This window comes from Ovis aries, chromosome 15 (assembly GCF_016772045.2).
Source record: "Ovis aries strain OAR_USU_Benz2616 breed Rambouillet chromosome 15, ARS-UI_Ramb_v3.0, whole genome shotgun sequence".
In the NCBI taxonomy this organism is placed as follows: domain Eukaryota; kingdom Metazoa; phylum Chordata; class Mammalia; order Artiodactyla; family Bovidae; genus Ovis; species Ovis aries.
Window position 1 is genome coordinate 61,234,004 of NC_056068.1, and position 15,367 is coordinate 61,249,370.

Genomic DNA, 15,367 nt, shown 5'->3' on the forward strand with positions numbered 1-15,367 from the left:
TTATACATATATATCTGATTTACTTTCTTGGTCAAGGATATTTGAAAGTTTTTACACAGGTAAATTCCAAATTGCTTATAAGTTTCTGTCTATGTAGAGAATTAGAAGCAGTATATCTGTCATTTGGTCTTAATATCAATATGCATGTTAAATAAGGACAGCATACTTAAAATTCTCAGTAAAATTCAAACGTATCTTCAAAAGAAAAAAATAGTCATTTAGAAACCTCTTATTGTAATTAACCAAAGCATATTCAATAAAGCATATCATGAAAAGTAATTTTGGTTTTAACGACTTATTTGCTTTGCCTAAAATTGCTTTATGAAGTTTTGGTTCATATAACAATTCACACCATAGTACCTTAGAGTGGTGATGGTCATTAAAGTACTATTCAGAGTCAAAGTTTTCAAATATATCAATGATAGAAATAGTGAAATATCTCATCACAGTATGGAGATTTGAGTCATCTGTTCAGGCATATGGAATCTTTGGCTGCTGGACTGCATAGTCTTTATAATGCCCAGTGTCCAGGCGTGGACACAACTGTTCTGGGCGCAGAATCCGAAAGGGACTCTGCATTTTGTCTCCTTGAACATGGTAGAAGGGAAAAAAGGGAAGGGTCCTTAACATTATTTTTATTATAGAGTCTACTCTACAACATCACTTATTTTTATATACAGAAAAGAAGTACAACTTTATTTAATTTTGTATTTATTTTACAAATAGAATTACTAAGCTTTTTATCTTTAGTGTTACAAACTTTCTGAAAAATACCTGTGAGAAACTGCAAGTCTTGAATTATTCCTACTTAAATACTTGCATGCATACCTTCCCTTAAAGAAAGATTGCTGTCTTCAAAAGAAGGGTGATACTTATTTCTTAATATTGAGACCAAAAAATGCTTGTAACGAATTATAATTTAAAGCTGTTTAAGTACCAGGTCATATATTATATCCTAAACATTATATTTTAGCCCTTTGCTATTAATTGCATTATTATTACTATATAAAGAGTTCCTGCTTCTTTAATAATGTTTTCGCACCCTATGTAGTTAATCTTTAATGTTGGGGAGGATAGGGGGAGAGATTAAATTAGCCTTGTAACCTCTCTTCCAGGTTGATGATGGAAAATAAAAGCTCTTAGCCACAAAATGTAACACTTAGAATTAATATTTAATTAGACTAGCAAATTGTACACTGTGGCTTGAAAGCTTCCAAAGAGTTGTTAGTGCCACAATTGACCTACAGGTTTAATAATAACTCACTTCTAGAAGCAAGTGCCAGTTCAGCATAGTAGAGCCACCGTAAGAAAGTCCTGAGAGATTAAAATCAGCAAACCAAATGGCAGGCAGGGATTCCTGGGATGGAGCCTTCTGGAAAGCTGGGAGCTGGAATAGCTTTTAAGCCAGGATTCAGATGAGAACAGTGGGTGAAAAAGCTGATCCCTCCTGTTCTGGGAGCTTCTGGTTATAGGCCAAAATCTTAGAACAGATTTTTACTAAATGTTTCTGCTGCAGCTATTAACTTACATTGAAAATCAAACATTGAATAATTTTTCTGTAAAATTTAACAAAATTTTTGTGTAAACATTAGTTCTTAATTTCTTAACATATTAGTACATAATATCTGTAAACTCAGATCATTAGATTATCAGATAGGTTTGGCGCTGTACATCTATGCTGTTTTGCTGTGACATGCTGTTTCCTTGTTCCCTGTATAGTTGATTTATATGGTTCATTTCTATATTATTTCATTACAGGGCATTATGCAGTGCCTGAGAAAGAGATTGTGAAGTCTGTAGCCCAAGAATTTTTTTTCCTTCCAGAAGGTTTATATGTCAATAAACATAAATCAATTGCATTTTTAATTTTTAAAGATGGACTATAAAAGCAGTGCTGTATTTGTTTATGCTTATATTGCAATTAAATTATAAGGTAAATAATGGGACCTCCTGGTGAAACATTGGATCTTTACATCTCTGAGAAGTTAATCTGGTGAAAAACATAGGATACCATGAGTTTCAAAATGTGCAAATACAAAACAGCCAACTAAAAACAAGATACACCTTACATAATTTATTGGTTTTATCTTAAATAATTGAAGGAAAGCTAGTCATTAGTTACGAATTCAAGCAGGTGAGAACCTTGCCAGCAGAGGGAGTAGTCCTGTCTTCCGTCAGGTTCCCATCACTTTCCCACCTGCCTCAGCTTTTTTCCCAGCCAGTCTCCCATCTGGACCTGGCTCTGTCAGTCTGTTCCTGATGACAGGCTATAATTTTATACTCAATATGGGATTATTCTAAGCTGATTTTAAACTTTAGTATCTTTAACCTACCACTGCATCCCACACATCAGCTGGAGGCTCTGTTTGATATTTGGATATCAGCAATTGTTTTTCCAGGCAGGGTGTGAGCTTTTGGACATCCATGAATTGCATTTTTAGGGTTTCATGTGTAAAGCAGTGAGCAAAAAACTTCTGATTTAGGAAGTTACTCATAAAAGATTTAACAATACAAGTAAATTTCCATGTGAATAATTTCTATAATATAAAACTAGATGATGTATAGTTTATTAAAACTAAAATTAATTTTGAATATTGTGCCATTAACTGTTCAGCCTATTCATTACAGTATTTTGTTCAGTCTATTTATAAGGGTTTTCAGAATGATTAGTTTTTTAATGTTTAATAACAGCATACTAAAAAATAAAACTGATGTAAAAAAATGTTCTGCAAAAACATGCAGTATTTGAGACCAGTGTGCATGTAAATAATATTTCTGAAAATAACATCATGTGTTATTTAAAAAATGCTTCAGTTTTAAGCCAACAATTTCACACCAAAATTTAGAATATTAGTACTTGATCACATAGAAAATATACAAAATACGGCTCCATTGCTTAATCTTGGTAAAATTTGGCATCATATTCAGCAGTTTCTTTTGCCCTTGAGGTAAGCTACTTTGTGGATGTGTTTTAAGCATTAGAAAAAGGAGCCAAAATATGTTTGTTTTATGATTTCCCTACAGGAATATTGGTATACAGTACTACCAAGAAAATGTTGCAGTTAGAATGTTTTAATTTACAAAAGCCCCTCCATATTTTAAAATTAACTGTGACTTTGAGTAAAGTTCAGTATTAAATCTGTAAAAGCTTAATTTAATACCCTTACTAAGATATTAATATTATATATTAGCATACTTTTTATTAAAATTATATTTTTTCTTAAACTCAATTATGAATATCACTATTTCCCCACTGTCAATTTTTTTTAATCAAATAATAATTAATCTATAGAAGTAAGTGGCAAGTCTGGGGAAGGTGAGGGAAGGCATGTAAAAAGCTACAAACTGTATAACTGTTTTGATTTTATTATTTCATAAGTTTGATTTCAGTTGAATGGAGAACTTAATAAGCATGGGAAAACAAATACCTCATTAAATATCCCTAGGTTTATCCTTTCATTCAAGCTTTTTTTTTTAATTACATGACCTAGAAAATGTTATAAGTTGTAGTATGTTTGTGTTTCTAATATCTTTTTTCAGGATATGTTATTATAATTTGAGCTGTTAAGTAAAATACTTGCTTTTCTTGTGGCGACTCCCTCCCCACAATAGACACACACATCATGTCACATGGTAGGGTCAAACATAAAGTAGCATAAATATATCTATTTTAACTTCAATATTAACTTAATAGTGCTTTTCTGCTGTTGTAGTCCCAAATCTGATGCTTGCCATACTTGAATGGAGCTCTGTCCTTCATATAGTGTGTTTTTTCTCTTTCTCATTTGAGTAACCCAAGAACTTATTCTAATTTGAGGCATTGCATAAATGCTTTATGTCAGTTGATTTATTCCTTTCAGGCTTCTTGATAATTAAGTGATTGGTTAATTACTTTTTAACTTTCTTGTTAAAATCTTTCCTGGAAGTATATTTTGTATTGGTGCAAACTATCTCTTTTATGTTGCTGAGGTAATTAGGTCCCAGTAAGGAGGGAAACACTTAGGGTTTGATATAGTCTGACTGTTACTTGGTTACTCTGAATAAGTATCTCAACTATTTTTATTAGAAAATGAAGGGAGCTTTTGATGGCAGTAGTTGAATTTTTATTTCTTAACAAAACAAAGTTCATGATTTTGACTTTATGAGCTTTGAATTGGAAAAGAGCGTTAAACTAACCTTCTTTTATTTAAAATCCATTTAATGGATTTGGCGATTCCTAATAAAAAGAGGTTCCCATTCTATACAAGCAAATAGGAAACATTCTATAAAACCAAACAAGAAACAATCAAAACAAAACTCTGTAAAGTTTTTCTGTGAAGTTAAAATTGGAATAAGAAGGTAGTCAACTGGGCATTGTGATGTGCCTTTTTTATCTGCAACATCATTTGACATAATTTAGATTTCAGTAATTAAGAAATTGCATTGCAACAGAAAGTTTTAAGAACCTTTTTTGTAACTTAACACAATGCTATTTGAGGTTGCCAGCAAACTCTTAAAACTCCTGGACCCTGGCTCTCTTCTCTTCTGGCTTCCCTCCTAGTCATGTCTTGGCTACTGTCCAGAGCTGACAACTTTCACCCAGGACTGAAGGGGAGATTTGTCTAGTGTAAGAAAGATTTTTGAGTCATCCTAGATTTTCTCATCCAGATGGGCAAGTAGGAGGGGTGGCAGTATCATTGTGAATATGTGGGTGATATCATTATGCCATGCATGCAGTGTAGTAATTAATTTACTCATACTTCTGAGTTCCAAATATCCTTCTTCAGATGTTCCTTACTGGCAACTATATTGTATTAACTTCAAAATTAATACAAAAATTATTCAAAATTTATGTCTGAGTAATGGATGCATAGATACCTTTACTTCTCCATTTCTAGATATACATATACTGTAGACCAAAAAGGTTTCACATCTTAGCTAATAACATAAAAACACTTTTATGTTATTAAAATCTTTTAAGATGAAAATATAGAAGTTCCAGTTTCAAAATCTCTGCTAAAATCGTTATGCTAAAGCTTTCTGAATGTTTCAGGTTATAATAAGGCAATTTATTATCCATAATGTGTTCTTCCTAAAGTGAATTGTGATTATTATGCTTTTAAGGGTTTTTAAAAGCAGTTGATTTTAGATTCTTTTAAATAAATTTACCTACCTTTATCTAAAAGGCCATTTAGTATTCATGCTATGATTTGAAAGACCTTTTAATGAGAGTAGTTTTAAGATATGATTACATCACTATACCACACTCCCTGTGAAACTTGGAGATAAAGAAGTAACGTCAACACTGTTTGAACTTTTGAAAAGTAAGTGCATTTACATGCTCAAATATCTTTTATGCTCTTCCAAATAACTGGAAGACTGAAATGAGTTTATAATTAAGATAAAGTTTTATCTCATTCAGAAACTTAGATGTTATTTTCTTGTAATTTCTTGTGCTTTTTATTTTATAGACATTTTTCAAATTCTATAGAACTTTCACAGTTTTGTTTGCCACATTACATAAACTGTTTCCAAAATTGCTGTGCAGAAAGCAGTAAAGTCGCTGTTAAATGTGACTTATTTTATAGAAATATTATAAAGTTTATTCTTATTCTAATACTTCATAGAAGCTTTTAAGATAGAATTTAATTTTTAGTTCATAACTGATATAGATCTATAGAACTTAGAAGCATAATAAATGAAATATGTGAATGAGTTTCTGAGATTTTAAAATCTAGGCTATCTATATATTTGATATTAATTCATTAGTTTTCCTCTGCAAAGTAGACAATTGTTTTAATCCCCCACAAATTTTCTTAAAAAAACTTACAATGTAGACAGATATTACAGGAGAAGTAGTTTATTTAGTAAATTTTAAGGTTAAAGTAAGGAAAGAAATCCTCTTTGAAATAAACAAATGTCAAGTTGACCACTTAAATATGCAGGACCTTGCTTATATCCTACTAGAATGGAAGACTAAATCCATCCTTAAACCTTAAAATTTCTATTATTCATATCATTAAGAAAACCCTAGTTTATATCACTGAAATCGTAATAGTTGAATTCCAACAGAAATTGAATTTTAGCTTCAGCTATTTAGATACAAAGGCTTAGTCTTCTAGTATAGATAAAAGGAAATCTGACCTTTTTGATTAAGAAATATTGTCAGTAGCCTTTATAAGTGCTTGTTCATCTGAGGGTCCATGACAGGAGTACTCTTCCCAGTTGAGTTTATCCTAAAAATGAAATGATAAGAGTCTGCTGGTTGTTATCTAAGATCCTTCTTAATGGGAGAACCACATGGTTATTCTTCTCCCACTTGTTCTCACCCTCTACAACCAACTCAGCCTTACCCCACCCCCATCCCAACATTGTTCAGTACTCAGCACAATGAATCATTTTCAAGTTGACTCATTGTGAACTGTCTCCCAGCTGTTGGAATGTCTGGCAGACATTTTTGTTTGGGTGAAGAATAACTGGCTGAAACCCAACCTGGATGAGTTTGATATAATGGTCTTTGGCTAAAGAAATATTGAGAGGAGTGTGTTTATGGCCTCTGAAACCCCTGTTATTCCTGGAGTAGGACCATCCCCTGTGGCATAGAACTGAAAGTAAGGGATCAATCTGGATTATTTTCTCACCATTGAATGAAAAATTGCCTTGGAAAAAAATAGGCATTTCCAAATGATGTTTGTTTTTCTATACTTGGTGCCCCTGTGATTGAAAGTATTAAAGACAATTAAGGATAATTATTTTTGCTGCTTCCTTTGAAGAGTTCTAATTCAAAGGCTATAATATTCTTTTTATAATATACATTTCTACCTACAGAGGAGTTTCAAAGTACTGTCCTAGATGTGAGTTAACTAGTCACTTTAACATAATATTTAGTGACAGATTACTGTATATTTCAAACCAGGTAGTATTGACCAGCCCTCTTTTATTTTTTATTCTTATGCAGTCTTTATTAAGAGGACTTAAGAAACAGGGGAATACCCATAAGTTCAATTGTCAATCACATTTTCAGAAAGTGAACGTATGATTGTATTTGGACTGTTCTTCTATAGGGATATAGTATCAGACTCTAAGTTGTCTCAGCTGTTTTACATTTCCCATCCTTCTTCAAAAGATTAGTTTTAAAATGTAGACATTACCAATGTGTAAAATAGGAGTTTCAAAGTTATCAAAAATTTAAAAGCAACAGTTTTTTTCAACTTATCTAGATATCCAGATCAAACATTTTTCTAAAATGTTATAACCTTTAAAATAATTTACTAACCTATCACCCTATCAAGGGTTATAAGGCAGATTGAATGTTATTAAATAAAATAATTCAAGAGAACCTGAAGAGTATTAAATGGTTACATTTTTAATTGTTATATGTGTTATAGCCTTGAAAGTCTGGGTATTTTAGAACTGTCGATATTTAAAATGTGATGTATTTTTATGTTACATTATATGTATACTATATTTTATAATGAATTGTTCAGCAGTACTTTTGGTTCAGGTCTGATAGTGTTGGGAAGAAATGGGAGGCTACTAGTCTAGTGCTGGTCGTCTAGCACCTTTTCTTTGCCTTTATTGTTAACCCAGAGCCAAATAGCAGCATCTGGGAAGAGAATGGAAGACTCCAGAGCTAGTCATGCTGCAGACTCTTAGCTGCAGACCCTTCCATGTTTCTAATATGATAACAGAAGACCTCAGCTGTTACAGGGCTGGGACCTGGTCCCAGCTGACAGATGATAGTGGAACCTTGTCTTCCATATTCTACTTACTGTATACTGCTTCTGAATCCTAGTGTTTATCAGATTTTTCAATGGACAGTGGGTAATTTGAAAACTAATAGTATATGAAAATAAAGGTAGCTTTGCCTCTTAAGACAAGAGAAAAAGTACTTAACGTTTTCTACAAAAACTAAGGTACACCCCCTCAGCTCTTCAAATTAGAATAGCATACCTTCATGGGCTGGAATTTTCAATTAAGGGCTTATTTTTCATCCATTTTCCTGCCCATGGTAGCTTTAACTTTTAAGTTATTTCTCTATGTTGATAGTATGTGTTCTCTACAATTTGTCATTGAGATGGCATGACACTGCCTAGATGCCAATTTTAAGTATAACATGAGTGTTTTGTTTCCTTGTTTTACAGAATAAAGCAGTTATTGCTCGTGTTACAAACTTGTCAGATACAGTAGTTGGTCTGGAATCATTTATTGGTTCTGAGAAAGAAACCAACCCATTATATAAGGATTATCATGGTAAGCAACACCTTTAAGAGTGAAAGGGGCCTGTTCTTGTTGCCTGGAAGAATCTTGACAAATATCTACCGTCATGTAACATGAATTTTATTTTATAATAAATCTGTTGTTAAATGTTTTTCCTTCCTGGCCAGTTTTTTATGGCAGTTTCTCACCAAGCTACATTAACTCTATGAACCATGGTAACTCTTTGAAAAGTTTCAAACCCAGATACTAAGGCATGGATCAGTCAGAGGTACGTTTTGTACCTAAAGTTGCTGTGAAATCAGTCATACTTATTAACCATATTAGAAATAAATATTATATTAATTATAATAACAGCTATATATAGTGGTTTATACTTTACAAAGCTTAACTGTATGATAAATAAAATTCATACAGTATTATAGTTAAAAAGTCCCAGTCAATCACATTTTCAGAATGTGAACATCTTTTATTATATTGTTCATTTTGTTGCTGGAGTTATAAGCAAGTTTAAAGTATTACTACCCTAATATAATCACTGGTCAATTAACCAGGCTTTTTACTTTTGTTTTTTGAAGCTATTAATAATGTTTTAGTCATTTGGTTAGTTTGGGGATTTTTTTTTTTAAATAAAAGTTTCTATATAGAACTGTTGAAATAGGATAAGTTTAGTAGTTATTCTTATCTTAGCTCTAAACTGAATATTAAGTGAAGTGAAGTCACTCAGTCGTGTCCAACTCTTTGCAACCCCATGGACAGTAGCCAACCAGGTTCCTCCATCCATGGAATTTTCCAGGCAAGAATAGAGTGTGGTAAATAATCGATTTTTACCTGTTTCCTTTTTCTGAGTAAATACTAATTATTTCTGTTATTATTGTGGAACTGCCAATTCCATGGAAACCTTAGTTTAAAGACTGAATACCTTATTTGAAGCCTGCTACAAGATCGTGGAAGATTGTGATCATAGGAATGTGGCAATTTCTAGAGTCTATCAAATAAAAAACTATAAGATACTTATAACCACCAGTGCTTTGAAGAATTGACATAAAACTTTTTAAAAACTAATGAAATAGCACGATCTAATAGTCAAATATTTTTTAAAAGGCTAGAAAATATAAACTATGAACACAAAGTATATAAAATAATTTACCTCATGATCATTGCATAAGAGTGCGTTTGGTATCAGCCCAGATTAACCCTCTGTATTATTCATGTACTATGTTACTGTTTGCTTTGATAGAAAGAGAGCTATTCAGATTAAACTATTTCCCTTTCTTTTTCTAAAATTTATATTAAGCTGTAATTGATGTGTAATATTATATTAGTTTTAAGTATAGAGCATAATGTTATATATATACTGAGAAATTACCACAATAATCTTAGCATCCATTACCACCCATAGTTACACCTTTTTTTCTCTATTAATGAGAATTTTAAGATTTGCTCTTTTGGCAGCTTTTAAATTTATGATATGGTATTGTTTATAGCTCCAGGACTTAAGTATCTTATAACTGGATAAAATACTTTATTATTTACATTTTCTTTTAAAACAACTCAAGTTAAACATTACCTTTATAAGTTATGTCTGAATATAAGTACTAGGAGTTTATAAGTTTAGTATAATATAAATGATATTTTATATTCAAAAAACATTATTTTGATTGAAACATTTCAAGGATTGAAAAGCTTTAATTTTTTGTACTGTACTCTCTGGACTGATTATTTTTTTTTCCCACAGATTAGTGGGTGGTTCTGATGATGAGTAAAGTTTCTGTTAATAAGAAGGACCTGAGAATCACTGATACACTCTGTAAAGCCTCCTGATTTAATAGTTAGCTTAACAAACACTTGCAAGGTTAAAATGAGAAATGTGCAAATGTATGGTGTGATTATTTCTAGTATATTTTACTAAAAAGCTCCATGTGGGATATTTTTAATTTGTATGTAAAAGCTATCTTCTTAATAACATTTTTTACATCTTCTTAAGTTTAAAAAATTGTCAGATATTTTAGTGATTTTTTTTGAAGAGGCCATTTCTAATGGAGGTTGACCTTTTTAAACTAACAATAATACATTATTAAGCATCCAAATACACACACACCAAAAAAAAACTATATATTGTACTAGTGAAGCAGTTATATAAAGAAGATTTATCTAATTTGTTCAAATGTGGCTTTGCCTTCTTCCCAGTGTTGAGGGATCAATGTCTTTGGAATGGTGATTTTTAAATATGGGCTGAGTCAGGCAGAGAGATGCACTGAAGAGTCTTCCATGTCTTCATCTGTGGCAAATGACCCTGAGTTTAGTCAGAAACTGCATTAAGCTGCACAAAAACCATCCAGTGCCCTTGTCAGAAAAAATTAGCAAGTGTTTCTGCTGACAAGAGGCCAAAGCTCACGGTTTACCTAGCACTGTTACAAAGCTTATAACAGCTCCATAAAGGTCTGACATGCCACAGAAATGAGTGTCTTGGGATGGCGTGGGGGTTAATGTTTGATCCTAGAGGGTGCTCTGAAATGTAGTTTTCTTCAGTGGTTTGTTCAAGTCATTAATAAGGTGAATAAAATGAAATACTTTTCATTAGTGCTTCACTGATTATCAGTAACCCATAAGCCTTGTTTTGCTGGCTGCTTACTGGTGCATTTAATAAAATAAAGATCACTCAGTGGTGCCGTGGGCAGCACGCAAGGTGATAGCCATATTTGCTTACTGTAAATACAAGAGAAAATCACACACAAGCCAGCTGTAGTTTTGACAAGTATTAAGATCCCTCTTTACATCTGTACTTCTGTACCAAAGTGCAATTAGTTTTCCTCGCACAAGGATTTCTGTTTATCTTATTCTGCCTGATTACTTGAGTATAATCACACCATTTGCTTCATTGCTCCTGGTAGTAAGCTCCAGTTTTAAAAGGGGGAGGATGCTTGTGTGTAAATTTACAGAATTCTGCTGTAAGACTCTTTAATTTATGCATCCAATGACAGCGTGTTTGAATTTTTTTTCTTTTCATTTCCTTTCCACAAGGTCTTATTCATATACGGCAGATTCCTCGGCTTAATAACTTGATTTATGATATATCAGATGTCAAAGACTTAGCTTTTAAATTAAAAAAGAAGCTATTCACCATTGAGGTAAGAGAGAATTTTTATGTTTGAGTTCACAGTCTTGAGGTAAAAGTCTCTCTCTCTCTCTCTCTCTCTTTTTTTTTTTACTTTAATGCAGTTCATAGGAGATATTTCATGCTTTGGCTGTTCTTTGGCTGTAACAGAATAATTTATTTTAGCCATTCTTTTTTATCTTTTATTCTAATGGTATATCAGAAGGGTACAGCAAAAATGATTTTCTTTTAAATGTCTGTTAAAAAGAAAGCTCCAAACTTACATGGTAAGTATGATATGCATATTTCCAAGGCATTCAAAAGCATCTTTAATTAAATGTTAATGAGCTGTGCTTATTTATGTGTGGAATGTGAATGATACCCACAATTGTGTATGCCGAAGAATAGAGGATTCTTATCTACATTCTAAAAGCAGGTTTCTTTACTATTCGTGAAATCACCATTCTGCTTTCTGTGCTGAATAAAACAAAGTATAATTTACACTAGTGTCTTTAAGTAAATTTCTACAGAAACTTAAACATTTTTTGTGACTTTTATGCCAGCAATAGTGACAGAAAGTAGTAGTACAAAAGATTTATTTCAACTTAATCTTGCTAAAGAGCAAATGAACATAGCACTATTAAGCAATTAAAGTTGATGTATTTATTAATGAAATAAATGCTCAGAAGAGAGAGAGAGAGATGGCTTTTGGGTGATGTGATAGTTATCAGTATAGTCGGTGCAATTTTTTTTTTTTAACAAAGACATAAAACAGCCAAGCAGCCTTGACAAACCATTTTGTTTAATCTCTTTTCAAATGAAAAGCTCTTAAGCAGGCCACTTGTCTTAACTGCTTGAAACCATAAAAAGAGAGAATTGCCACCAATAAATTAGCATATTTTTAACTTCATCACCAAATGATGGTCAATGTGGCTTGGCACTGCTTTGGTGTTTGGGACTTCACCCTTAAGTGACCATTCTGGCCCTTTTTTGACCCTCTGCCCTCTTTAGCTGGCCACTTGATAAGGTAACTTAATGGTTCTCTCTCTTTTTCTCTTTCCCTTCACATTTGCAAGTAGCACTAACCTATAAATCATTGTAAGGGCCCTATCCAGTGACAAATTAATGTGCCCTCCTCCTAATTAATGGTCATCAATGTCCTTAATTATCTAATCCTATTGAGAGCAGTTAATAGTTAATCAGGCAGCCAGTTCTTCAAGCAGGTCATCTCTGCAGGAGTGTTGGAAGTTTCTCATCTGGGGATACTCCCTTCAAAAGCCACTTAAAGCCAAAAAAAGGAGAGTGTAGAAATAGTGATTCTTGAGCTAATTTGCCTTAGTTCTCGAAAGGAACCATTGAAATGGAACCCAACACTGTAATTGTTCAATACTGCTTCAGTTTTTCTGACAGAATGTTAAGTAATTTACCATAATACTGCTAACACTTTTAGAGGGATAAAGTTAACAGTTGTTAACATCACAAGGAAAGCATGCCTCCTCATTTTCTTTTAGGTCGAATTTATATATTTAATGAAAGATGTAAGATTTTTTTTCTCCATGTGTACCTTTTTCCCAAGATGAGAGTTCTGATAAGCAGGTCTAAGGTATCATGTCTGTCACCATACAAACTAAGCAACAAGAATCCCTAGTGAAAAAAATATTGCATCCTGAGAAGATGGTTAGCACAGTAATATGAATTCATAAAAATATGAATGCTTATTCCCTCCCTCTCTCTCTCTCGCTCTCTCTCTCACACACACACACAACTGGGTCTTTTTTCATTGGTGATAAAGGACTTATATAATGTCAAGTGGGACCTCTCCTTTGAATAACTTTAAGTTCTCATAGTGACTATATGTTGCCACTGGAGCTGATAAAAGGTCTAGGTTTCTCTTCCATTACTCTTTCTTCCCACTGTTCTAAACTAAGAGAACCAATATAATTGGTCACCCTATGATTTGGAACCAGTATTTGAAAACAAAACACAAGTAGGTGGTGGTTCTTTTTTAAAGTTAATACTCAGTACAGTTGATCAAATCCTTTACCTTTTGGGCTTATAACCTAATGAATATGGTTTTTTCTTAAGTATAGAAATAAAAGTGAAACATAGTCTAAATAACTTATTTGTTATGCCATAACATTTAATTTAGTAAGTAGAAAAAATACAATTAAAGAATCAAAGCTAACAGAAGTACACACATACTGGATAAAATCATATACTTCACAAAAAGATTTGGTTTAAATATAGCACTAAATTATATGTTATAAAATACATTTGGAAACAGGTAGGAAATCTCCCAGGTGCTGGAAAGATTCCTTTATCAAGTGACAGTGTTTTAATATGCTCAACAAATTAATATCTTTTAAATCTGCCTCAATATTTAAAAAATGAGGAGATGTACACTACATTAGTATGTAGTTTGAGGCTCTAATGTGCCAGACATTGAATCCATGTCTTACTTTCAGAAGGAAAGGTGGTTTTAGCGGGTAAAGCAAAAATAACTTAGTTCTGATTCCAGGCAGGTAGATTTGTTACATGTTGGAATTTACTGTGAGTAACATGGTCTCAAAAGTTGGCACAAGTGGAAATTAGGGACAGAAGAAACAAGTAAAAACCCTCATGCCTATTTTTATCATCCCTTTTCTTTGATTTATTAAATCATTGCCTTTTTTACATATGAAAACTGAATATGTTTTTATAACAGCTACCCAGGGCCTCTAATAGGTAGAACAACTTTTAATCAGTAATCTCTAATTTCTTTGAGTGATTTGGAGAAGGCGAAAGAATATTTCTTCCTTTTCGGAGCATGTATTGGTATTTGTCCAGATTCAGGTGGGAGCATTTGTCTAATCACAGTAAATTTTTACTGATACTTAGTATTTGTCAATTATAAAGTTGTATAAATTAGCCCCCCTACCAAAACAACAGCAGAATCATATCTATAGTAACAACCCTAAAATCCTGGGATGCATTCTGAATAAGTAAAAGAGAAAGTTTAAAGTTGATTCAACATGGCTTCAGGTTAAAAGAAAAAGCTTTCCAGTTCTCTGAATGTTGATAATCTTTGTAAATCATACATAGTAATTCTCTAGCAAATATGATTAGCATATTTGATTAACCATAATATACTATTTATTTCTTGACCTTACCATAGCTCCATTCACTCATAGTTAGCATTTGTTAAGCCTCTATTGCATACCCGGCACTATTCTGGCTTATTATATTTTCTATATTGTGATTAAATATTTTATATGAAAAGGCTTTAAAAGGTATAACAATAGACTAGATATATAGAAACTATGTCCTTTTCATCTTTGTATTTATCTATCCCGAAACTAAGAATAGTCATAGACTTAGTAGGTATAAAATCTTTGCTGAAATATATGTAATGCAGATAAATTATACAGTTTAAAGAATAGCCCAAATAATGGAACTATAAATATTATGTAAGTTCCACTAGTCAGGTGACCTATAAACACTACCTTTTCAGTTAAGTTCTATAAAATGTATAAGCTGGTTACATAACTTCACTTCCAAGCTGAAATAACTACTTAGATTTGTAGTTTTTCAGTTTCTCTAATTTTCTCTAAGGCTTTTCTAACATTGGGATCCTCATTAACCAATTTTCTGTCTGTAGTAGTAATTATGGTGTATCTATAGTACCTAAGAGATTTGGTAGGATTTGAAATGTGACTGCATTTAATTTGATGACATCATAAGATTAGCATTTTTACCTGAGTTTAATATTATTGTACTGTTTTAATTTTGTGTTGTTCAGCTAGGTCATATCTTGACACACTGTAGTAATCAAGTTTTCTAGTATAAATGATAATAATGTGTTATTACATTAGATCCAGACTCTATCAAGGTTATTACAAACATGTTTTCTGCATTGGAGATGGGGTTGTTTTCCAGCTCTAAGATTCAGTGTTTTGAAGTTCACATCAGGAAGTGCGGTTACACGGGTATGCTGAAATAAGCAAAAGACTTCTACTGTTCACTGCAAATTTTCAATATAAGGATAAACAAAACTTATATAGCCTTTTAATTGGTTCAAAAATAGTATCATAAATA

The 15,367-nt window shown here is 32.3% G+C and overlaps 1 protein-coding gene across 1 annotated transcript in view; it reads left to right on the forward strand.

Moving 5' to 3' along the window:
• The window catches only part of ELP4 (elongator acetyltransferase complex subunit 4), a 240,986-nt gene that overhangs the window by 101,762 nt on the left and 123,857 nt on the right, over positions 1 to 15,367 (forward strand). Inside the window, exons 8-9 of the mRNA XM_004016368.6 lie at positions 8,124 to 8,232; positions 11,221 to 11,327. Of these exons, the coding sequence (XP_004016417.3) occupies positions 8,124 to 8,232; positions 11,221 to 11,327 (216 nt within the window). The remainder of the gene's footprint in view (positions 1 to 8,123; positions 8,233 to 11,220; positions 11,328 to 15,367) is intronic.